This window comes from Coenobita brevimanus, chromosome 97, assembly GCF_032717465.1.
Source record: "Coenobita brevimanus isolate Jiangsu-jjx chromosome 97, ASM3271746v2, whole genome shotgun sequence".
NCBI lineage: Eukaryota > Metazoa > Arthropoda > Malacostraca > Decapoda > Coenobitidae > Coenobita > Coenobita brevimanus.
Window position 1 is genome coordinate 6,456,040 of NC_137050.1, and position 25,131 is coordinate 6,481,170.

The 25,131-nt window shown below is 42.7% G+C and overlaps 1 protein-coding gene across 2 annotated transcripts in view; it reads right to left on the minus strand.

Annotated features, from left to right (window-relative positions):
• LOC145413858 (uncharacterized) overlaps positions 1 to 25,131 on the minus strand; it is a 121,587-nt gene that overhangs the window by 22,886 nt on the left and 73,570 nt on the right. For both annotated transcript variants that reach the window (XM_080283533.1, XM_080283532.1), the window contains exons 2-3: positions 18,309 to 18,495; positions 2,448 to 2,560 (exon numbers count right to left, since the gene is read on the minus strand). In XM_080283533.1, coding sequence (XP_080139659.1) covers positions 2,448 to 2,560; positions 18,309 to 18,447 — 252 coding nt within the window. In that variant the 5' untranslated portion in view covers positions 18,448 to 18,495. The remainder of the gene's footprint in view (positions 1 to 2,447; positions 2,561 to 18,308; positions 18,496 to 25,131) is intronic.

The window sequence follows — 25,131 nt, forward strand, 5'->3', positions numbered from 1 at the left end:
CATGCTCAACAACACAAATACCACATTCCACAAAGCAACAGATTTAACAATCCAAACTTTACAGCAAAGATTCCCCATCTCAGAAGACAACACAAAAGATTTAAACACAACTCACTTCTCCCAGACACAAAAGATACCATCTTAAGGCTCCAAGAACTAAACGATGAGATCAACAACAAAATTAATAAAAAAAACTGGAAAACTGGAGGCCTCTGCAACACTCACTCAACAGACACCTCTTGATCTACAAAAAAATAAACAGTATCACTAAACAACAAACGTGAACTTCCAATACTCATGCCGTCATCACCTCCAACAAATCCCTTCCTACAAAGAACAATTCATAAATCACTATGCAAACATATCACTTAACACCAACACGCACTGAGTCTGAAAAACAACCCTTTCAGCATTTGTGGTCCTTTCCACTCAATCACAATGCAATCCCCTTCACTCCAAAACAGACACTTAACATTACCATGAAAACAAAGGACTCTACAAGCAAGGGCTAAATGGCATCAGCAACCTGCACCTGAAACATAATAGGACTACAAGGCATCCAGGCCCTCACAAACATCAGCAATTACTCATATGCATACTGTAGCATTCCCAATATTTGGAAACAGAACAATCATTGCTATGCTTACACCAAACAAAGACCCAATGATCTCTTTTTCACAGACACCCATTATGGCATACCATCCAAAATAACTGAACACCTCATTCTCAACAAAGTCACTCCTCATGTACCCCTTGCTCCTTCACAACATGGATTCAGAGTACTGCACTTTACAAACACCTTACTAATCTCACACAGCAAGCATCGAATGGCACCAACTCTGTGACATGCACACAACAAACACTTCTCACAACAACAGATATTAGTAAAGCCTTCAGTATCATCCCCTGACACAAACTAATCACCAAGATATTCAACACTGACATAGAGAACACTACCAAATGCTGGTCTGCCAACTATTTGTTTGGTAGACAAGCACATGTTACATTCCGAGAGAAATCATCACGAACAGGAAGTTTTCCTAACGGGGTTCCAAGTTCCGCAGGGTTCCGTTCTCTCAACTACACTTTTAACCTATACATGCACGATATTCCAACACTCCAACCACTCACAAACACTGCCTCACATGCAGATGACATCAAAACAACTACACAACACACTGCAGACACAGCCTGCACACTGCAACAGGACTACCTCAACACACTGAAGACTTGGGCTGAGGACAACAGGCCAAACCCACCACCACACTCATCACCAGAAGTAACATGAACATAAGTATTCCCCCTGCATCACACTCAACAATGTACACACACATACTCCACTTAGTTCCCTAGACCGACTTATGATACCAGACCCACCTTCAAGGATCATGTAAAAGACATTACGAGGTAGTGTACTCTCTAAACTCAGTCCACTGAGAGCAACTACAAGGACAGACTTTGGACAACAAAAAGAATCACTCTTTACAAACAGTACATCAACTCAGTGATGTCCTATTCCTTCTCAGGATGGGATCCAGTCCAATCTAATGCCTACTACAACACCTTGCAAATCATACAGAACAAGCACCCTCTGCATCACCAGAACACAAAACCACTCCCACAGCTCACTTACACTCTGAAAATTAAGTCTTCCCTGTCAGAGACTACCTTGATAAGAGGGGCACACAATTCTAAACAGCAGCCTGATCCAATACACAAGACCACACAACACACATAAAACAATCATCACGCAAACACTATTAAACCCTTTACAACAATATCCCAACTCCAGACATTCCAACATAAGCAATGAAGACACCTACATACCGTACTCACTTCATGCACAGAGCATTAAATCACCTTGATCACAACACCAAACTACAAGCCCCCCCTTCGGACATCCACCCATCAGAGGCGTCCTTAAATAGCTGCCATTAGGTGACCATGGCAGATGTATGCATGCATGTTCGAGCCTTTATAAATGATACTATTGACTTCACCTAGCTAGCCTTAGAGCAGGACGTAATCCCAAACCTCCTCGGCTGCCAGCTTAGATTTGGGTTGGGTGGAATCATGGATGACACATGTCCTGCATGTAGATTAGGCCCACACAGTGCAACATACATAATGGAGTACTACACAAAAAATACCACACTGATGTGCAGACACAATATCACCAGTGCAGGGGACCTATGGAACAACCCCATAATGGAACAGCCCCATAAGTGCTGCTGCTTATGTGCAGTCGATGGATCTACTCGATCAGATGGATCAGGGTTGAGCAACAACTCAGTGTAGTCACCTAGACAAGCAGTAGGCACCACAACGTCGAGTAAGTGGATGATGGTTACTGCCACCTACCAGCTCTACTACAATGTAAGAGTATGTTCCTTGAATGTGAACTGATATTTCTCTTGTTTATGAATAAAATGGTCCTGCTCACTCACTAAGATGTCCTTTTTTTCCTGAAGGAAGTGTGGCAAGAATGCTTCAGTGGCCATGATAATCTGGTCAAGGCGACGGCAGCGGACAGCCTCACGTACATCTGGCCAACCCCATGCTGGTCCACATATGAAAGATGAGAGAGAGGAAAAAAAAATTCACAATCTGCCCAAGGTGGTGACAGCCGAAAGCCTCACTTACATCTGGTTAACCCCATGCTCATCCACACATGAAGGGAAAAAAATAAATGAATAAACAAATCTATCTATCTATTGCCAGACACCATAATCCCGTAAAGGGTGGCCATTTGACAATGAGTTAGTTGTTTTACAGGGAGGGGCACCAACCCTCCACCAACCCACTTGTTGACACGTAGGGAGCACGTATGGTTTGGTTATATGGTTATCATCCAGCATTGTAAATGGTTTCTTGGCTTACAGGAAACCATTTGGCTTGTCATTCAATGTAAAGCCACCTGTAAAGGAAAGAAATGGAATAGGAAGTGACAGGAAAGATAAGAGAAACAGGAAGAGAGGAGGGCAGGCACAGAAAAAGAATGATAAAAGCTACGGAAGTAGGCAGCACTACATCAAGTGAGTGGATGATGGTCGCCACCACCTACCACAATATACAATATAAAATCATTCTAAAATCATGTGGGATCATGAGTGCTGAACCTTTGTCATGTATTCCACTGTACATATCTGATATCCAATCAACCAACTCAATCCCCTTGTAATATCCTAATCTCATCAACTTTCATACCTCCCTTAGAAGTATTCACACATTCATCATAGCCATCCATCCTCTTTCAAGGCTGCTATGCCTCTTTCCACTTCAAACTCGCCTGCATATAACCTAACCACCTGATATACAGAGCAGTTCTAAAAAATGTAATTTATGTGACATTACCTTCAGAGATACAGGCATTTTTTGCAATGACTGATTTAGACTATATGATAATATATACAGGTACGGATGCAGATGCAACATCCTGATGTAGGTGGCCTACAAGTTATCTTTAAGAACTTCACAAGCCCCCCCCCTCCCCACCACACACACACACACACACACACACACACAAAACTTATTATGGCTATCATCTGTGGTGTACATCATCATCATCATCATCATGCCTCTTTTTTTTCATCTAAAGGTGGGGTAAGGTTGAGCACAGAAAGCAAAAACAGAAAAACATGACAGAGGGAGAACTATTCAACAGCATGCCCATTGAAATGGGCACAAACAGCACCATAAGTTTTGGGTTAATGATGATGTAGTTCATTTAGCTATCAAGCAAAGTTAGTAAAATATTGAAATTCACATACAGTAGCTGCCAAAATTTCAATAGTGCCAAATCCAAAATTACTGTGTTAGGTGCAAAGCACTTTAAGTGAGGGTTATGTTTCAATATGAAAGATCATCTTCAAACCATATTCAAGATTGCAAGTAAGTCTACCTATCTATTACCAAGGCTGCTTCCCCCCAAAAAAAACGGGAGATAGCCGAGACAGGACAACACACTCCCAATTTACTCATCCACACCCTCACACATTTACTCGTATCTTAGCCCCAAGAGAAGAAAGGACAGATCTTTACCGCACGACACTGCACAAGGGCCAACTGTGCAGTGCAATCAGACATCCACAGCAGGGACCGACAGCAGAGCTGGTTTACCCCTGCCACATCATAATGGACCCATCCCCTTACCCATACCTGACCTGATTAGCTGATCAGACCAAATGAAGGAGAATATCCCCTAGGGGCCGTGTCACCATTTACTGATTCACAATTTCTCTCCAGTCATCTCTATCACATGCAGCCACTCTTCCTTGTTCTACAAACATCCCTCTCTCATCTAATGCTCTCTTCACACAGTTCATCCATCCAATTTGTGGTCTTCCTCTCAGCCTTACATCCATCACATCTGATCCAGTTATCTTTTTCACCAATCACTTTCCATCCATTCTCTCCATATGCCCAAACCATCACAACACTCTCTGCTCAACTTGGTCAGCCATCTCCTGCATAACTCCAGTTCTCCTTCGCATTTATCATTTCTCACCCAATCCATATGCATCACTCTACACATACTCCTCAGACACCTCATCTCCATTACATTCAAACTCTTCCTCTTTGCTACTCCCATGTTCCATGTTTCACCCCCATATAATGCAGTCGTTATCAGTACACCCTCCTACAGCCTTCTCTTTATATCCATTTTAAGTGAATGACATCTAATTTTTTTTTTTTTTTTCCATTCCTCCCAGCACCTATTTCATTCATTCTAAAAATCACCTGTACATCTGTTCTTCCATTCATGGCAACATGTGACCCTAAATACTTAAAACACTCTACCTCCTCAAGCAACCCACTATTGAAACCTACATTCATCCTCCTACCATCTACCAACCTCATATACTTAATCACTTTACTCTTATTCTCATTTAATCTCAATTTCCTCCTTTCACAAACCCTTCCAAACTCCTCTACCAACCGTCTCAATCTCTCCTCCAAATCAGACACCAGTGCAGTATCATCCGCAAACAGCAGATTATTCAGATTCTACTCTCTACCATCAGCATTCACCTGACACAAACCTCCACCAAACACTCTCGCATTCACCTCCCTTACGACACCATGCATACAAATACTGTATTAAACAACCAAGGCGACAAAACACATCCCTCCTGCAGCCCCACTCTCACAGGAAACCAATCGCTCACAGTATTTCCCACTCTTACACACATTCCCTACTATTTACATAAAAACTTTTCACTCCTTTTAACAATCTACCGCCTAGTCCACACAATCTCAGAACAGTCCACAAAGCTCCCTATCAATTCTATCATACCCTTTCTCTAAATCCATGAACACCCAAAACACATCCTAACCTTTTGCCAAATACTTTTACACACCTGTCTCATACCAAACACCTGATCCACGCATCCCCTCCCTCTCCTAAAACCACATTGCTCATCAACAATCACTCCCTCTGTACCCTCTCGAACTCTCTTAATCAACACCACCATACACGTCACCTACAACACTCAAAAGACATACCCCTAAAACTAGTACATTCATATTTATCACCCTTATCTTTATACAACAGAACCACACACACACACACACACACACACACACACACACACACACACACACACACACACACACACACACACACACACACACACACACACACCATATTGCTCAAAAAACACATATTCAGCAATCTTACTAACCACTCAACAACAGTCACTCAACCACCTTTCAAACATTTCACAGTACACCCATCCATACCTGCAGCTGCCTCCTGCACTTCCTCCATTCTGGTCAAAGAATCATTCAACTCTCCCAACACATATATTCCTTGCACCTTTCCTCCTGCCACAATCTCAGCCTCCTTTCCCTCCTCTACATTTAACAATCTTTCAATACACTCTGCCCATCTCTTCCTTACTGCATCCATCTCAATTAACATCCTTCCATCCTCTGCTTTTACTCACTCTTCCTTCCCAGACTCTCCTTTCGCACCCTCTTCACCGCCTTCCAAAACATTTTCTTATTCTGTTGAAATCAGTCAATCGCCTACCCCACCTCTCATCTGCTGCCACTTTAGCACCATGCATAATCCTTCTCGCCCAATTCCTCTTTTCCTTATACCTCTCATATGACACCTCATCCATCCCCTGCAGCCACACCTCATAGGTCTCTTCTCGGCTACAGCCACACTTACTTCCTCGCACCACTATTCACTTCCCTTTCTTACACCACCACCCACTTGTCTCGCTCCACACACCTCTTCCGCATACCTCACTACAGCACTCTTAAACAACCGCCATTCCTCCTCCACACCGCCATTTTCCTGATCTTTCACTGCATTCCACTCATATTTCAACTTCTGATACATTCTCATTTTCTTTCTTTTATCCAACTCACTCACTTTCAAAACCTCCCTGCCACACCCAACTCTCCAAGCTCTCACCCATCTCATACCTACTCTCAACTTTCCATCCACCAGGTAGTGGTCAGACATACCTCCACCCTCCCCTCTCAAAACTCTCACATCCAACAATTTTCCTCTTACATTCCTGGACACAACCACATAGTCCATCAATGCTCTATCAACAACCCTTCCACCCTCCTGTCTCATCCATGTATACTTATAAATATCTTTCTTCTCAAACAAGGTATTTCCTATCACCATCTCTAGCTCAACACATATCCCTATCATTCTTTCCCCCTTATCATTTCTCCCAGGTACACCGTACATACCAACGACACCTTCAACTGCTACATTTCCGAATCTAGCATTCAGATCTCCCATCATTACCACAACCACATTTGCTCCAAAGCTCTGCAGACACTCATCAACATCATTCCAGAAAGTCTCCCTCTCTTCTTCATCCCTTTCACTATCAGGCCCATATGCACTCAGAAATACCCACAACTCAAGTCCAAAGTTTACTTTCACTCACATCAGTCTCGATGACACCTCCTTCCATTCAATCACACACTGCATCACTTCCAGGCTCACTAACAAGGCCACTCCTTCTCTTGCTCTTCCTCTATCAATACCTGACATCCTTCCAGTCACACTTCCAAACTTAGATTCACGTTTCCCTTTCATCTCTGTTTCATTCAAAGCTAACGCATCCAACTTTCTTCTCACAAACATTCTCCCAATCTCCTCTCTTTTAGCCTCAATTGTACTACATCCACTCACATTCACAAACCCAGTCTTCAGGGTTTTGGGATAACTCAGTCCCCCTTCTCTTTCTATGCCCTGTCTCATTGTAGGAAGAGGCAACTATCAGATCTGAAGGTGATCCGATATGTCCTACAGCACAAGCTGCTTGTGTGATATGATACTGAACAAAAGTACACAAAACAAAAATATGTGTATCCTAAGGGGAGTGGGCTGATGAATCAACCATACTACTGACGCAGAGTAAAACAGACCCTTGCTATAATGGACTAACTGGGGGAAGCCTGATCTGATAAGGCTGAGAGTCCGTTACATCCAACGAACCCTCCAAGGAGGGATTTCAAAGACATGTTTGAAAATAAATGAGTACAACAGCATATTCTAGCATCAAAAAATAAAACTATACCCATTTGACACTTATCTGGTCCATGATTTCACCCTTTTGCAGCTTATTTCACACCCTTGCCACAGAACTTCTTCATGACTAATACAGTACAGGTGGCCCTCCACATTCGCGGATTCAACTTTCACAGGTTTCACAGATTCGCGGATTGCCCCTCTGTGAAGCCAAGATTCTGTTCGCAGCCATAAAGTGTAGCAGTGCAGAAGCTCATGTGTCATTTCACGCCAAACCAGGCATGCACCAAACCATCGTGCTCCCACACTCCTCTGTCTCTCCCTAGGTCTGTGTCCTGCCACTGTGGCAGTCACTTCGCTGCCTTTATGTTGCCACGCCAAACCTTCAGTAATTTTGCTATTGTAATAATTGCGCTCTCACATGTTCAAAGGTAACAAGTGCACTGCTGTGCTATTAGGTACCATAAGTGAATTACAGCCCGATTGTGCGATTACTATTTGTTACTATTTGTGTTATTTTATGCTGCTTTCAAGTCCCAGATATGGTTTATTAGGTATAGTATGTGCACACTTGCTCCACGAATGTGGAGGGTCGTCTGTATTACAGTACGGTATTATGTACAGTATTACTATGGTCTGTTATTGTAACTCAGCCATCATGATGGGGAGAGGGCATTTTCAGGCCACGCAGAAGTAACATGGGTAGGAAACACTTGTACTGTGCCCCACTGCACCCCATTTAACGAACATTGTTCGTTATGGCTGACAGAAGCTTGGTGGCTTTCGTAGTGTCCATTAAGTCCAATATCCGGCCTATCGTGGTCCGTTGAAATGAGGGTCTACTGCAAGTGTCTTTCTTTCTGTTTGTCTAGCATCTCAAAACAAGTTCAAATATGAGATATCTTCCCCATTTCTGGTCTATGGATGATACACCAAGTTTGATCTAGATAGAAATTTCCTAAAGGGATGCTTTAGCCTCAACTGATTATCCTGTTCAGTGCTACGTTCCACATACGCACAAAATGTGACAGGGCATTTTCATGGAGTTTCGTGCGTTTCTGCAATAGCAAGTGCACGGTTCAGAAACTGCTCACATTTGGACAGGTGCTAATCTACCCACTGGGCCATAAGGCACTTTTATTTGCTATGGATGCAGTATCCGAAAAGATTAGAAGAGTTTCTAGGGATCAGTGTGATATATGGGGAGTTATAACGTGGCATGGTTGAAGTGACTGTCTGTGACTGGACAAGCAGGTCAGATGACGCATAAAATTCCTGGGTGTTTTTTTTTTTTTTTTTTTTTTTTTTTTTTTTTTTTTTTAATATATTGCAAGGAAAACGGAACCAAAGGCCAGGAGCCCACAAACTGTTCCTTCCAAGAAAAAAACAAAAACAATGGGAAAGAGAGCCAAATTTAAGATCCGTTTGAGATGCCTGGAAACACTGCGTTTCGAAGACTGGAGATCACAGCAAGTAGGAAATAAAGACAGAGGGAAACAGTTCCAGAGTTGACCTGTTGCATAAATGAAGGACTGAGAGTAACGGTTAACTCCTGCATTAGAGAGTTGGACAGAAAAGGGATGAGAGTTTGCTGCTACAAGGGTGCTATGCACCCATGGTAGAGGTGGAGGGATGCAAGTAGACAGTTCAGGGGAGCAGTGACCATTGAAGCAGCAACAGAAAAAAAGATAAAGATGCAACAGTGTGGCGAAGAGACAGAGGTTGAAGGGAGCCAGTAAGAGGATGAAAGCTGACAGGATGAAAAGCCTTTGATGCCACCCTATTGAGAAGAGCTGTATGTGGGAAGCCTCCCCACACATGAGAGTTGTACTATACACAGGGGCGAATAAAACCCGTGTATAAAGTCAACAACTGTGCAGGGGTAACAAGATACAGAGTCAGCTTAGCACACCTAATCTCTTGGAAGCAAATTTTACAAGAGATGTAATATGATCTTACCAAGATATGTCCCGAGAGAATGAAACCCCAAGTATGGCTAAGGATGATGCAGGATTAAGATGGATATTATTAAACATTAGTGGGTACTCCTGTGGAAGATTCTGTTGGGTTGATAGGTGTAAGAACTGAGTTTTTGATGCATTAACAACAAGATTATTTTTGCCCCTGTCAGAGATATGTGCCAAGTCAGACATTACATATGCCATAGCTTCTTCTCTTGTTTCATGAAGTAACTGCTGAGATGGACGTTGCGAGAACCAAATGGAAAGGTGAAGGGCGGAATCATCAACGTACGAGTGGATAGTGTCAGATGTACGGCTATGAAGGTCATTGATGAATAAAAGAGAGTTGGTGATAGGACAGAACTCTGAGGAACACCACTACTGATAGAACTAGAAGAAAGATGGTCATCTATAACAGCAGCTATAGAACGACCTGAAAGGAAGCTATAGATGAAGGCACAGATAGAAGGAAAGAAACCGTAAGAGGGCAGTTTGGAAATTAAAGATTTGTGCCAGACTCGATCGAAAGCCTTTGAGATGTCAAGTGCAATGGCATAGCTTTTGCCAAAGTCCCGAAAGGAGGATGACCAGGAGTCTGAAAGGTACGTGAGAATATCGCCAGTGAAGAGTCCCTGACGGAAGCCATACCAATGATCAGAAAGAAGGTTGTGATTGGAAACATGCTGTGAAATTTTTCTGATACGAATAGACTCGAAAACTTTTGAGACACAGGATGTGAAAGCAATTGGGCGATAGTTAGAGGGTTGGGAATGATCACCCTTCTTTGGGACAGGCTGAATGAGAGCAAACTTCCAGCAAGAAGGAAAGGTACGAGCTGACAGACAAAGGCAAAAGAGTTTACCTAGGCAGGGTGTAAGCACAGAAGCACAGTTCTTGAGAACAACAGGAGGAACCCCATCAGACCCATATGCCTTGTTAGTATTGAGGCCAGTAATGGCAGAAAATACATCAGCTGAAGAAATTTTAATGTCAGCCATGAGGAAGTCAGAGGGGGAAAGTGATGGAGCAACAGCACCAGAATTGTCTAAGGTGGAATTGGAGGAGAAAGTGTCAGCGAAGAGATATGCTTTATCAGTAGAAGAAATAGCTAAAGAGCCATCAGAGTGGAAAAGAGGAGGGAAGGATAATGAGGTAAAGCTGTTAGAAAGGTTTTTGGCAAAGGTGCCAGAAGAAGCGGGAAGAATTCAAGTTGGAAAGCTGAGAGCATTTAGTATGGATGAAACTATTTTTAGCAGGGCGAAGAACAGACTTAGCATGATTCCGGGCAGAAACATAAAAAAGATGTGATTCAGGGGTGGGTTGGCTCCGTACCTTTTATAGGACCTCTCCTTGTTGTGGATTGCATTAGAACATGCATGATTAAACTAAGGCTTTCTTGCATTAGTCAAAGGATATGAGAATGGAATGCATGCTTCCATGCCCGAAAGAATAACCTCTGTAACGCACAAGGCACACTCAGATGGCTCCCAGCCATGGAAGCAATAATCATTCCAGGGAAAATCAAAGAAGTACTGCCTGAGGGCCTCCCAATCAACAGCTCCAAAGTGCCACAACCGACGTTTCTTTGGAGGGTCCACAGGCCGTACCGGAGCGATAGGACAGGTTAAGGTAACAAGGTTATGATCGGAGGAGCCCAACGGAGAAAAAAGATTAACAGTGTAAGTAGAAGGATTAGTTGTAAGGAAGAGGTCAAGCATGTTGGAGGTCTCTCCAAGGCGGTCAGGGATACGGGTAGGGTGCTGTACAAGCTGCTCTAGGTCATTCAGGATAGAAAAGATGTAGGTTTGTTCAGCAGGTGTATCAGTGAAAGAAGAGGAGAGCCAAAGGTGGTGGGTAACATTGAAATCTCCGAGAATGGAGATTTCAGAGAAAGGAGAAATGGATAGGATGGGTTCCGTTGTAGAAGAGAGATAGTCGAAAAATTTTTCATAGTCAGGAGAATAAGGGGAGAAGTAAACAGCACAGATATATCTAGGAGGAGGAGGCTGTAGCACGGGCCGAACAGGGTGGTACTCCTAAGGGGAATGGGAATGCTGGTGATAGGGAGAGCTGGAGCTCCTGTTTCACTAGCTATCTAACCATCCCCCTTTGCTGACCTTTTCAGTGTGACAGTAACATGGAGAGTAGACCAGCATACTCTCCCAAACATTTCCTCTATCTTATGCACTACACCACATGCACTTCACATTTCACACAACATATCCCACTACGTTACAGGGGTTGGCGCCAGCAAGGGCATGTGGCCAGAAAACTTTGCCCCCACCACCTAGTAGCAGACTTCTGAGGGGAGGCGTGACAGGGGTTCCGCCGGCATAGATCATGGGTGAGATGGGGCTAGAGCCTGTGCTAGAGGGTAGAGGGCATTGCGGTTTCCAGGCTGCTGCTTCCACCCAACAGAGAGGGGCCCGAACCTGGGAGTAGCACCCCAGGAGGATGCCCTATCAGTGGGTGTATAATGGCAGGACAGTTGCAGTGCCAAGGCGCATTTGGAGGGTGTCCCTGCAGCTGTCCTGCCAGGGTGCCCCGAGGCCACTACCACAGCCACTGGTATGCTGGTGGGCTAGGGGTCCAAGATCCACTGCCTGGACCTGGGACTGTGCAGTGAGTGGGGCCTGTGGTATGTCTATCCCCCTTTATTTATACTGACTATGACAAAATACAAGAACAAGTTTCAAAGCAAGTCTGAGGACAGTAAATCACTCAGGAGGATGAGGGTGGGTTCATGGAATGTGGGAAGTTTGAGGGGAAGAATGGGGGAAGTCGCTGAGGCATTCAGTAGGAGATGGGTGGATATGGCGTGTTTGCAGGAAGTCCGGTACAGGGGTGGATCAGCCAGAAAGATTGTTGGGAAGGACTGTTACTATAAGTGGTTTTGGCAGGGGGAGGGGACAGACAGATATGGGGGTGTTGGTGTGATGGTTGCGGAGAAATGGGTGGAATATGTTATGAATGTTATGAGAGTAAGCGATAGGACACTGGTAGTGAAAAGTCTGTTCAGTAGAAAGATAACTGCAATTATATCAGTATATGCTCCACAGGCAGGATTGGATGAAGTAGAGAAATATAGATTTTGGGATGATTTAATACGTGTAGTAGGTGGTATGCGGAATGATGAGATATTGGTTTTGGAAGGGGACTTAAATGGTCATGTAGATGAAACAGCACAAGGTTATGAAGGAGTACATGGGGGATGTGCGTATGGTATAAGGAATGTATAAGGAGAAAGGATACTCGAGTTTGGGGAGGCAACGGACATGATTGTGTGTAACACATATTTTAGGAAAAGACAGAGTAGGTTAATTACATATGAGTCTGGGGGAAATAGCAGTCAGATAGATTATTTTCTGGTTAGGAGGGATGATAGGAGGTTAGTGAAGGATGTTAAAGTTATAGGAAGTGAAGAGTGTGTGCAGCAGCACAAACAATTGATTTGTGATATGGTGCTTAAAGAACGAGTGATGAAAAAGAGGACTTATGTACCTAAGAGGAAAATATGGAAGCTGGAAAACCAAGCAGTAAGGGATGCCTTCTATAGAGAGATAAGGAGAGTGGTGGCTGAACAGGGAGCCATAGACAGAGGCATTAATGAACAGTACAGAGCCCTCAAGAACAATCTCTTGAAAGTTACTGATGTAATACGTGGTTGGACAAGAGGACCACCAAGACATAAAGTAACTTGGTGGTGGGATGAGCGTGTAGAAGCTGCAGTTAAGGAGAAAAGAAGGCTTTTCTGGGAGTGGAAGAAGGGTGGTAGCAAGGAGGAATATTTGGCTGCCAAGCATAGGGCTAGAAGAGAGGTATACAGGGCAAAGTCTGAGTCACAGAGACTTTTACTTGATAACCTAAATCATGGAGAAAGGAAAAATATGATATTTAAGGTGGCAGATCAGATGAAGAGGGATAATCGGGATATTAGAGGTAAGCAGTGTGTGAAGAATGATGAAGGAAGGGTAGTGGTGAACAGTGAGGATATAAAAAATGCATGGAGAGAGCATTATAGCCGGTTGTTGAATGAGGAGCTTGACGGGGACAGGGAAGGTTTGGAGCCAGCAGATCCAGTGTTTGGCCCTTGGCCTTTGGTTGATGCTGCTACTGTGAGTGAGGCAATAGGCAGGAAGAAGGTGAGGAAGGCAGCAGGTGTGTCTGGATTGACTGCCGAAATGTTGAAGGCCTCAGGAGATATAGGGTTGAAGTTAGTCACAGACCTGATAAATGTGATTATTTATGAGTGAGTTGTCCCAGATGATTGGCTGAAGAGTGTAACTGTAAATGTGTATAAAGAGAAGGGTGATGCCCTGGAAAGAGGAAATTATGGAGGTATAAAGCTTTTAGATCAGATAATGAAGGTAATGGAGAGAGTTTTAGATGGTATGATTAGAGAAACAGTGAACACTGATGAGATGCAGTTTGAGTTTATGCCAGGTAGGGGGACCACTGATGCCATATTTGTTTGACAGCTTCAGGAAAAATATATTGGTAAGAAAAGGGATCTGTATTTTGTTTTTGTTGATTTGGAAAAGGCCTTCGACAGAGTCCCTAGAGAGGTGGTGAAGTGGGCAATGAGAAAGCTTGGCTTGGAGGAGTGGCTGGTTAGGGTGGTTATGGCTATGCATGTGGGTGCTCGCACTCAGGTAAGAGTGAATGGAGAGTTGAGTGATGAGTTTCCTGTGAATGCTGGTGTGCATCAGGGGTCAGTTTTGAGTTCCATGTTGTTTATCATGGTACCTGAAGCCGTCTCACGTGACTTCAGAAATGGACTCCCGTGGGAGATGCTGATGATTTGGTGTTGATTGCAGAGAACAAAAGGGAGGCAGAGGAAAGGTTTAGGAAGTGGAGAGATGGTATGGGGCACAAGGGCTTAAGGGTAAATGTAGATAAAACAAAAGTGATCATATCTAGGGTTGGTGGTGGTACTGTTAAAGACGAGGGAGAGTGGCCATGTGCAGTTTGCCACAAGGGCATGGGAAGTAATTCCACCTTGTGCGGTGTTTGTGATAATAGGGTGCATAAGAGACGTTGTGGTATCAGAGGTAGGCTGTCGGGGAGAGCAGGTGGAGATTGTCAGGCATGAAAGGATTGAACTTGCTGGTGAATCTCTTGAGTGTGTGAAAGAGTTTTGTTATTTGGGAGACATGTTGTGTGCTGGAGGTGGAGCTGGAGCTAGCTCTGTGGCTAGGGTGAGAAGTGGTTGGAAGAAGTTCAGGGAGCTCTTGTCTCTCTTGATATTGAGAGGACTCTCCCTACATGCTAAGGGGTCTTTGTATGCAGCATGTGTTAGGAGTGTAATGCTGTATGGTAGTGAGATCTGGGCAGTAAAGGAGGAGGATATTCGCAGGCTCAGATGTACAGAAATGACAATGATTAGGTGGATGTGTAGTGCATCCCTGCATGCAAGATCTGAGGGGGCTGGGTTTATGATGGAAGAGTTGAGAGGTAGGATGGGACTGGAATGTATTGGTGCTGTGATGAGGAGAGGTAGATTGAGATGGTTTGGGCATGTGGAGAGGATGGGGGATGATAATTGGGTGAGAAATGTTAATATTGGGGGTGGGGTTATGAAGGGTAGACTGAGAAAGACATGGGATGAGGTCATTAAGTGTGACCTCAGGGTTAAGGGACTGAACAGGGAGACTGCAATAGATTGTGCAGCATGGAGAGCTGCCATTAGGTGACCAAGGCCGAAGCATGCAAGCATGTTGGAGCCTTTAAAAACGAAACAAAACAAAACGAAACGAGAATGACAGGAAAGCCGAAGCCAAAGAGTAGAGAATTCTGAAGAATCAAGTTCAGGAACACAAGGTAAAGATAAGTCATTGCGTACATTTATACAACAGCCACCTCTGGCTTTGAAATGAGTGTAAAGTAGGAGGATACAGAGAAGGGTGGTGGAATGATTTAACAGTTGGCCTAAAAAACAAGAATGTAGAAAGTTCAAGACCAGGAAAAAATGGTGGCAGTAGGGAGGTGTGCCTCATTGCTCAATAAACTGCCAAAGTAAGGCATACATAGCTATAAAGAAAACAAAGGATCATCTTGTGAATAAACTGAATGGTATGGGTGGTATCAGTCAGGTGAAATATTATACAGATAATATGATTGCTGGAAGTGCAGTAACCAGATGTGCATAGAGGGCTGAATAGATTTTTACCCAGCAATAACAATACATGGCCTCTCAATTATGACTAATGTAACTGTGAAGTCATTTTTTAAAATTTAAAAACAGTTAGGCAGCAAGTACTTCTGGGATAGTCACTAAAATGTCAAAATTGCAGGTGATGGAGCTTGGTGTGAAAACAGTATCTAACTAATATGACTTAGATGTGCATGAAGGACTAGAAGATATATGATCCAGGAGTAACAACAAACAGTCTCCCACCTATAACTCTGTGTAACTGTGGGGGGGGGGGGGAAAGATAGGCAGCCGATACTTTTGGGGTAGCCACTAAAATGTCAAAATTTCAGGTGATGGAACTTGGTGTGAAGATGGCAACTAACTAAATCAGTTTAGTCCAACTTGCAAACAAGGATTCAGTAACAGATGACTGGGTGAAGAGTGTGACTGTGGATGTTCGTCGGAGTATGGCAAGCATGAGTGTATCAAAGGTGGCAAAACTAACAATGAATGAGAAAACCTGGAGAATCAAGATGGATTCAGGCTATGTAGGAATTTAACAGACACAGTTATTAACCCTCTTGTTACCAGTACCAACTGATGCACGCTGCATCCAACCGCGAGTGAGTATTTGGGACACAGGCCTGGGTGCCCAAGGCCATACACAGAGAGAGACCCCCCCCCCCCCATCACCATGTTATTCGCATGCACTCAATAGTTCATGAACAATTTATCCTCACAGCCTTATTTATAATTCGATTATCATAATTTTTTTTCACTGTAATCCTGAATAAATGTACTTGCTTATGGTGTTGTAAAAAAGATCAGCTGAAAGTAAATTATGACAATTAATCTTTTTTTTTAACTTCAGTTTTTTTCAGTTTTTTCTCATAGAAATATAATTTTTATGGTAAATATTACTCAGGAAAAGTTATAGGGAATATATATGGCTACACTTTGGTGTACAAAGAATTACTGTAGGTCAATTAAGGCCAATTTTACAAAACGTGAAATGAAATTATCTTCCGCACCAGCAAGGCTTGTAGCACACTGACTGGGGCAGTGGGGCGACGCTGTGTGCGGAGTGGGTTCAGCATGGCAAAGAGATACACAGGGACGCAAGTAGTGCTTTGTTCTCACTCAGAAATGGGCCATTTCATTCGATGCAACCGGCGTCGAATGGTTACGAGCAGTTGAAATGTGCGCAGACGCAGCCTGCGTCAAATGGTAACGAGTGCATGAAATCTGCACCGCACTCATAAACACCAAAAGGATAAACTCTCATACCCTATCTACAAAGGTTGAACGAATGAAGGGGAAACAGAAGAAAACTTTCTTGTTTACCTGGAAAAGTAATATTGAGAGGAAGCCAGGAGAAATGATACTGTGGGCAATAAGGAATTTGTAAACAAAAAGGTATCTGTGGTAATGAAGATAAAGATGGTTCAATTCCAGAACATGTATAAGAATGGGTGGTGTAGAGAATGAGCTGTTTACAGTAATGTGACTGTACCTGTACATCGAGGATTTATACTGAGCCACTTTCTGTCTAGTATGGTTCTCGAATTACTGTCATGTCTGGGGTGCTGTGTAAGTTGTTGCATACAGCAAATTTGGTGTTGACTGCAAAAAGGGGGCTTGTATTGTACTGTATCATTTACAAAGGCTCCAACATGCTTGCATGTGTCAGCTTTCCTCAGCTACAGAGAAATTTTGGAAGTGGAGGAAGCATAAACAGCCTAGGGTTCAAAATGACTGTAGGGAAGACAAAGGCTGGTAAGATGGACAAAGGCACTTTTTAAAGATGGCCATGGTCTCATGCTTTTTGCAGGTAAGAGGTAGGTAGTAGAGGTAAGATGATGTGATCCGGCTACAGATGGAGGAGATTGCCATGCGAGATACGGCTCTTTTGTCAATGGTTTTTGTAACAACTGTGAGAGCCAGAAATTGGAGAAAAGATTTGCAGTTGTTCTCTAACTAACAATGATGAGACTCTTTATCTTCATGAAAGAGAAATTATATCCTTCATGTCATTTCATGAGTTTAAGTATAAAACCACTTGTGATGTGATGCTTATGGGTTGGCAAAGCTGGTTTGGATAAGTGGTGAGAATGTGTACGAGTAATTGGATGAAATGTTGTGCAGATCTGAACATGGAAGAGAAAATAATTTTGAACAAATCCAAGCAGGGACTTCACAGTCAATTAAAGGACTTGGCCAGCATGCTACAGATCATGTAACTTGGAAGTATTCATCAGGTGAACTGGTTTGAGTCATGTAAACTCAAATATTGCCTTCAAAATATATGCACTATGGCAAGCCATAAGTTTTAGCAAGAAGATCTGAAGGCATTGTAAATCATTTTAACAATGGAAGAACATCTTTAATTTAAAGTTCAACATACTGTAGCTATCCCCTTATTTTCTCTTTCTTAATACATGTACCTCCATCTACTATGGACATTCTTAACAATGTTGGAACTTTTATTACAGTGACATTTGTTACTGGTTTCTTCCTGCTAATTCTACTTGTATCACTCTATTTCATTCAACTTTAGAGCTCCAAGTAGAATTAATTAATGAAAGCTTTATTCAACAACTGCAGCGTGGACAATCTCTTCAAAGTTCAATAACAGTGCCTAGTAGGTGCAAGAATATAATGAATTGTGCATCACCATGCTGAAGGGATTAAGATATAATGTTCTCACCAAGAGCATAAGCAATGGGGAGGCGTGCAATGGTGACTGGTATGGCTGACTCGAGCACCATCCCCACCAGCTTTCCCAAAGTCTGACGCTCCAGGCTGGCAGGGGTGTGAGCTGCCCATACCTCCTCTGCACCTTCCATTGTCACTGCATCTGCAGATATACTTGAAGTGGTGACATGACCTCACATCTGAAAGAATCATCATCATCATCATCATCATCATCCAATCTTATGTCGCCCAACAGAGGAGCATAGGAACCCGGGGCTAGGTAAGTTGGTCCTGACATTTAAGATGACAGTGACCAGCCTCACTCATCCCTGAGTGGCATTACATGAGCAATCAACCCCAACCACCCCTTGGATATAAACCTTCACCGGCTCAATCCAATTGGAGTGCAATAATTACCCACTAAACCACCAGGCGCCAAAATTTGGTTATATGGTTACCACCCAGCATAGTAAATGGTTTCCTGGTGTACAGGAAACCATTTGGCTTGTCACTCAGTGTAGAGTCACCCACAGGCAGAAGGAAGAGGAAAGAATGAACGAAAGAAAGACCGAAGAGGGAGTGTAATGTTACCCGTAGGCAGAAGGACAAGGAAAGAATGAAGGAAAGGAAAACAGAAGAGGATGGAAGGAAAGAAGGATGGAGGAGAGGAAAGGGCAGACACCTGACAGCAGCACTACATTGAGTGAGTGGATGGTGAGCGCCCCCACATACCACAAATCTGAAAGAAAAGTGCAGTATAAGGGTAAGTCATCAGCACCATCATAATCCAGTTTCCCATAGAAAGAAAGGAGGAATTGGGAGGATCCAAAGAAATTATCATAATACTGTATTAATATCCAAAAAGACTACCTGCTAAAAAATGGGATGGACAGGATCCAGAAATAGGAAAAAGGTGAGCATATAAGAGTAGAAAATATATTGGTATGACAATATTGATTAAACAAATTATAATGATACACCTCTCAAGGATAATATTGTGGTTAACATCTGATAATATTATCCTCACATCCTAAAACATCAAGAGAATAGGAAGACAGCCCATGGCAACAAAACTTCTTCAGGAGACACAATGAGGACCACAAAAATGAGAGCAGTCAATGAGCAATATTGCTGGAAGATTTTGTAATGAAACAGTGAAATACTTTTTATGCAGAGATTAAAGGATGTTACTCGACATTTGTTAGTTTGACCATCATGGCGAGTTGACTCTTAAGCACCCCACTACAAGGGGTCACTCCTGTGTTGGGTGAAATCATCTGGCAGCAGAATGAAAAAATAAAATCATCATCATGCTGCAAGGCTGTGCACATGGGGGAGGGGGGTCTTGGAGGTTTAACCCCTCCATTTGAAAAGAATATATTCCCAACTGGTGTACTTTGCTGTACTAAATATCTAGCTTAGAAATGAGTCTAGGACTCAAAGGGTTAACTCCATTAGCCTGAGGATGTCTTTATGTCACCTTTGGCTGTTTTAATTTAGTGCAGGATTTTTTTTGCATAGGAGGGGTTCAGTGTAGTCTTTGTTAACCCCATGAGCATGAGATGTTTTGTATTCTAAATAATAATCTGGAGGTAACAAGAACAGATCAAAACATCATAGTTAAAGTTAAATGAAGTGCAGTTATTCCTTTCAGGACACGTTTTGATAATATGCTGCGCTAGTAGTTCCTTGGTAAATATTAATTCCTCAGTAAATTGCATTAAAAATTGTACTGATACAGTGTATTTATCTTCCATTGCTACATGTAAACCAATTTAGTGTGTTAGTTGTTAAGGCAAAGTTGTGGTATTCTGAGATGCTTCCCACATTTATAACAGAGACTCACCCTCTCTGAATTGCCATAACTTCCAAGGTGCTCTATCCATTGATATCCACATTGCTTTCATTTCCAGGGTTCTGTAGAGTTTGGTATGTAAATTACCCTGAGTTTGTACCCTTCCAGTACTTTAGTCAACTACATTACCTAAGTTTACCAAATTGCGTTACTTAGTTTAGTGAGTAATTAAGGCACTCCAGTCGGACTGAGCCTGTGTAGGTTTACATCCAAGGGGTGGTTGGGGTTTACTGTTCACATAATGCCACTCACGGATGAGTGAGGCTGGTCACTCTCATATTAAATGTCACGACCAACTTGTCTAGCCCGGGGCTCCTATGCTCCTCATGGGGCAACACAGGATTAGATGATGAATGAGTGAATGAAATAAAGTGAATAAACTATGTAATGAAAAAAAATATATATATATATATATATATGTATATTTTTCACCCTCCCTTAAAAAATCCTGCACACTGCTCACGTAATGCCAGTCACGGATGAGTGAGGCTGGTCACTCTAATCTTAGATGTCATGACCAACTTGTCTAGCCCCAGGCTCCTATGCTCCTCATGGGGCAACACAGGATTAGATGATGAATGAGTGAATGAAATAAAGTGAATAAACTATGGGGGAGAAAAAAAAAAAAAAAAAAAAAAAAAAAAAAATCACCCCCCCCCCCTTCAAAAATCCAGCACCTGACCCTGTCATGCTTAATGGGTTAAAGGAGATTACTGGCACTTTTGCCCATTCACTATAGTGGACCTCTCCAAAGTTAAGAAAAATAATCTGGTAGCTGCATAAATACAATAAATCATTACCATTTTCAAGGGATCAAATACTTCAACATCAACTTAGGAACTACTGTACAAGCAAGTTTCACTGTGAGCCAGGGATGTTTTCCAAATGTATCAAAACTTTTTCCAGACAATTGGTAATGTAAATCGGGAGCACCTGGCAAATCAGATGTACCTACTGGTACAGCATTACTTTAAAAGAGAAATTCAAAAACAGGCTGACACTGTCATGCAATTACTGTACTTCCATTCTTCTTACTGTACTTCCATTCTTTTCTCAAACCATGTACAGTATTATCCACTTCCCAAATGCCTGCTTTATATTATAAAAAAAAAAAATATGTTAAGAAGAGAAGACTATCCCTACAATTACCAGTATGTATTCTGACAATTTGTGTAAATATATCCTCTCAATATTGTACTATACATGTAGTCCTCAGATAACATGGTCATGTACACTGGGTCACAAAAGTATCGGTGCACAACGTGCATCAAACATTTTGGACCACAGAATGAAGTAGCAAATGTAATGTTTATATAAACAGACACTGATGATACACAATGAGACGTTGGTAATGTCAGCAGTTGTTCGAACCTTTTCTGTAGGCATCGCACCCGCTGTGCACTGATACTTTTGTGATCCAGTGTACCTGTAACTCTGTTTGAGACTGTTAAGTTAACCAATTTTGTACGTTAGCTACTGAGAAGTAACTCATCCTCCAAGACCAGAAAAAAGGGCTAACACAACCTAAAACAATGTTACATAGAACCTTACACTGGACATACAAATACAATACAGTATATATTGATACAGTTTAAGCTTACTAATTTCACATCCCAAAATTTTTATTGACATGCACCATATATTACTGGCTTCAATTTATTTTAACTGCAAGAAGGAGCTATAGGTGTCACATGGTAAGAAAGCCGAATCCCACTAATTGTGAATGGTAATGTGACAAGATGTGTCAAAGTCAGTGGTCCATTCCATCCATCTATCATCATGTTTATACAGTGTATATATACATATATATATATATATATATATATATATATATATATATATATACCCCCTGGGAGTAGGTTTTTTTTTCAAGAATATTCCCCCAGTATCCCTGGTTGTCGTAAAAGGCGACTAAAAGGGTTGGCGGAGGGTTAGTGCCCCTCCCCGGAAAACAACTAACTAAAAAGACAAACAAGAAGCCTCGGACAAGGACTGACCAAAACATGACAACCAAACACCGGACAAAGGACATGGTAATCGCAACATGGAATGTAAGAGGCGCGAAAGATGAGGTGAAAGAGAGAGAGATTGTCCAGGTGCTTGGGCGAAAGTTGATGTATGTGGAGTAACTGAAACTAAATCGAGAGGTGACAGTGTGAAAGAATGGGAGTATGGATGGGGTATATATGCAGCAGTAGGTGAGAATGAGAGGGCAAAAGAAGGAGTGTGTATAGTTGTGAGTAAAAGATGGAAGAAGAATATACGAGAGTATGGATCAGTTGGGTCAAGGATTGTGTGGGTAAGATTGAAAGCTGGAATACAAATGTGGGCGACTGTGTGCGAGTATGCGCCAACGCAAGCTTGTGCAAGCAGAGTGAGAGAAGAGTTCTGGACAAATGTGGAAGTGTGCATGGAAAAGTTTGGAAGGAATGAGAGAGTGTTTTTGATCGGTGATATGAATGGTAAAGTAGGGAACGTGAAGGTGGATGGAATAGTCGGTGAGTGAGGTGTGCCTGCAGAGATAGATAAGAATGGCAGTGCGTTAGTGGACATTTGTGCTGGGAGGGGGTTGGTGATAGCCAATACCCTCTTCAGGCACAAAATGATCCACAGGTATACATGGCGAGTGAAGAGAAGGGTGGGTGGTCAACTCAATGAAAGGAAGGCAATGATTGATTATGTGTGTGTGGCTGAAAGGATGCGAAGATGTGTAATGGATGCAAGAGCTTATAGAGGTTGGGGGAGTGGACATTCTGACCACTACTTAGTGGTGGCCAGAATCACGATCCAAATAAGATGGAGAAATAGAAGAAGGGAAGGACGGGAAGAAGGAGTATTTGCAAGGAGAGAAAAGGTTACAAGAGGATGAGAAAAAGGCAGAGTAATAAGAGAGAAGTGGAGCAATGATTTGGCAAATATGAATTGCAGCAGATGGGAGACGTGGAAGGTGTGTACAGGATATTCACAGAAGAAATATGTGCAGCATGTGATGTGGTGTGTGGAAGGAAGAGAAGACGGAGGGGGGTGCAAGGAACAGCATGGTGGAATGAAGAGGTGAGACAGGCTGTGGCACAAAAGAAGAAAGCATACAATGAATGGATGAGAAATAGGGGCGTGGAAGAAGTTGAGAGGTGGAAAAGAGAGTTATATGTAGAAAGAAAGAGAGAGGTGAAAAGATTAGTAAGAGAGAGTAAGAAGAGAGTGGATGAGGAATTTGGAAGGAATTTGAGTGTAAAGTGGAGGGACTGTAAGAAAATGTTCTGGAAAGGGGTGAAGAGAGTAAGACAGGGTGGAAGTGAAGTTAGCAGGGGAGTGAAATATAAAAATGGTAGATTACTAGTGGAGAAGAGAGAAAAAGTGAGCAGATGAAGAGAACACTTTAAGGAATTGCTGAACATAGAGGATGGAAGTAATGTGAGTATAAGTGGCTGGGGAATGGCTGGGAGAAGGAGGGAGGTGAGAAGACAGGAAGAAATCAGTAGGATAGAAGTTGTGGAAACAATGACGAAAGTTAAATTGGGGAAAGCCCCAGGAATTGATGGAGTGTGTGGTGAAATACTGAAGCATGGGGGAGAGACAGTAGTAGAATGGATGTGGAAGATGTGCAGATTGGCCTGGGAGGAAGGTAGAGTTCCGGAGGATTGGAAGTCAGGTATAATTATTCCCTTGTAGAAAGGAAAAGGGGAAAAAGAAGTGTGTGGTAATCACAGGGGCATTTGTCTTCTTATTTTAATAGGAAAAGTGTATGGTAGGATACTTACTGACAGAGTTAAAGAACAGAGGAATTAGCTGGAGAAGAACAGGGAGGCTTTAGAAAGGGAAGAGGTTGTGTAGATCAGTTATTCATTCTTAGATCTTTAGTGGAAAAGTTTCTAGAGAAGGGAAAGAAGTTGTATGTGGCTTTCATGGATTTGGAGAAAGCATATGACAGGGTGGACAGAGAAGGATTGTGGAAAGTATTAAGAATATATGGAGTAGATGGAAAGTTGTTGAATGCTGTGAAGAGTATGTATGATGGTGCGAAGGCTGCAGTCCGTGTGGATGGTAAACTGAGTGAATTTTTCTCTTTGAAGGTTGGGTTGAAACAGGGATGTGTCATGTCTCCATGGCTGTTCAATCTGTTCATGGATGGGGTAATAAAAGAGGTACATGGTAGGGTAGTGGATGTTGGAATGGCCCTGGTGAGAGAAGGTAGTGTTTGGAAACTCCCTGTACTGTTGTTTGGAGATGATACTGTGTTGTTGAGTGAAGACGAAGGGGAGCTGCAAGGTTTGGTGGATGAGTTTGGGAGAGTGTGTAAGAAACTGAATCTAAAGGTGAATGTAGGAAAGAGTAAAGTGATGGTCTTTGAGAGAGGTGAAGTCAGTGAATGTACAATGAGGTTGGATGGTGAGGAATTGGAAAATGTGAGTACGTTTAAGTACTTGGGTAGTGTGATGAGTAAGGATGGAGGTTTGGAGAGTGAAGTGCTTGAAAGGGTACAGCAGGGAAGAAAGGTTGCTGGTTCATTGAAAGCAGTGATAAGAAACAGAGAAGTGAGCATGGAGGTGAAAAAGTTACTACATGACAATATTGTGATACCAACTCTAACATATGGAAGTGAAGCTTGGATGTTGTTGGAAGGACACAAGTCAAGAGTGAGAGCAGTGGAAATAAGTTATTTAAGAGGAGCCTGTGGAGTCACATGGAGGGACAGGCTGACAAATGATGATATAAAGGAGCATTGTGGTGTGGAAGTGGATGTGATAGGAAGCATTAGGAGGAATACACTGAGGTAGTTTGGTCATTTGGAGAGGATGGAGGGTGAAAGACTGACGAAGAGAGTGTATGTGAGTGAAGTGGAGGGGGGGAGAGGGAGGGGGAGGCCGAGGATGAGATGGAGGGATGGGGTGGAGAGGTATATGAAAGACAGGGGTGAGTTGGGAGCAGGGCAGTGAAATGGCGGGGAACAGGGCGACGTGGAGGCGATTTGTTTGTGGCC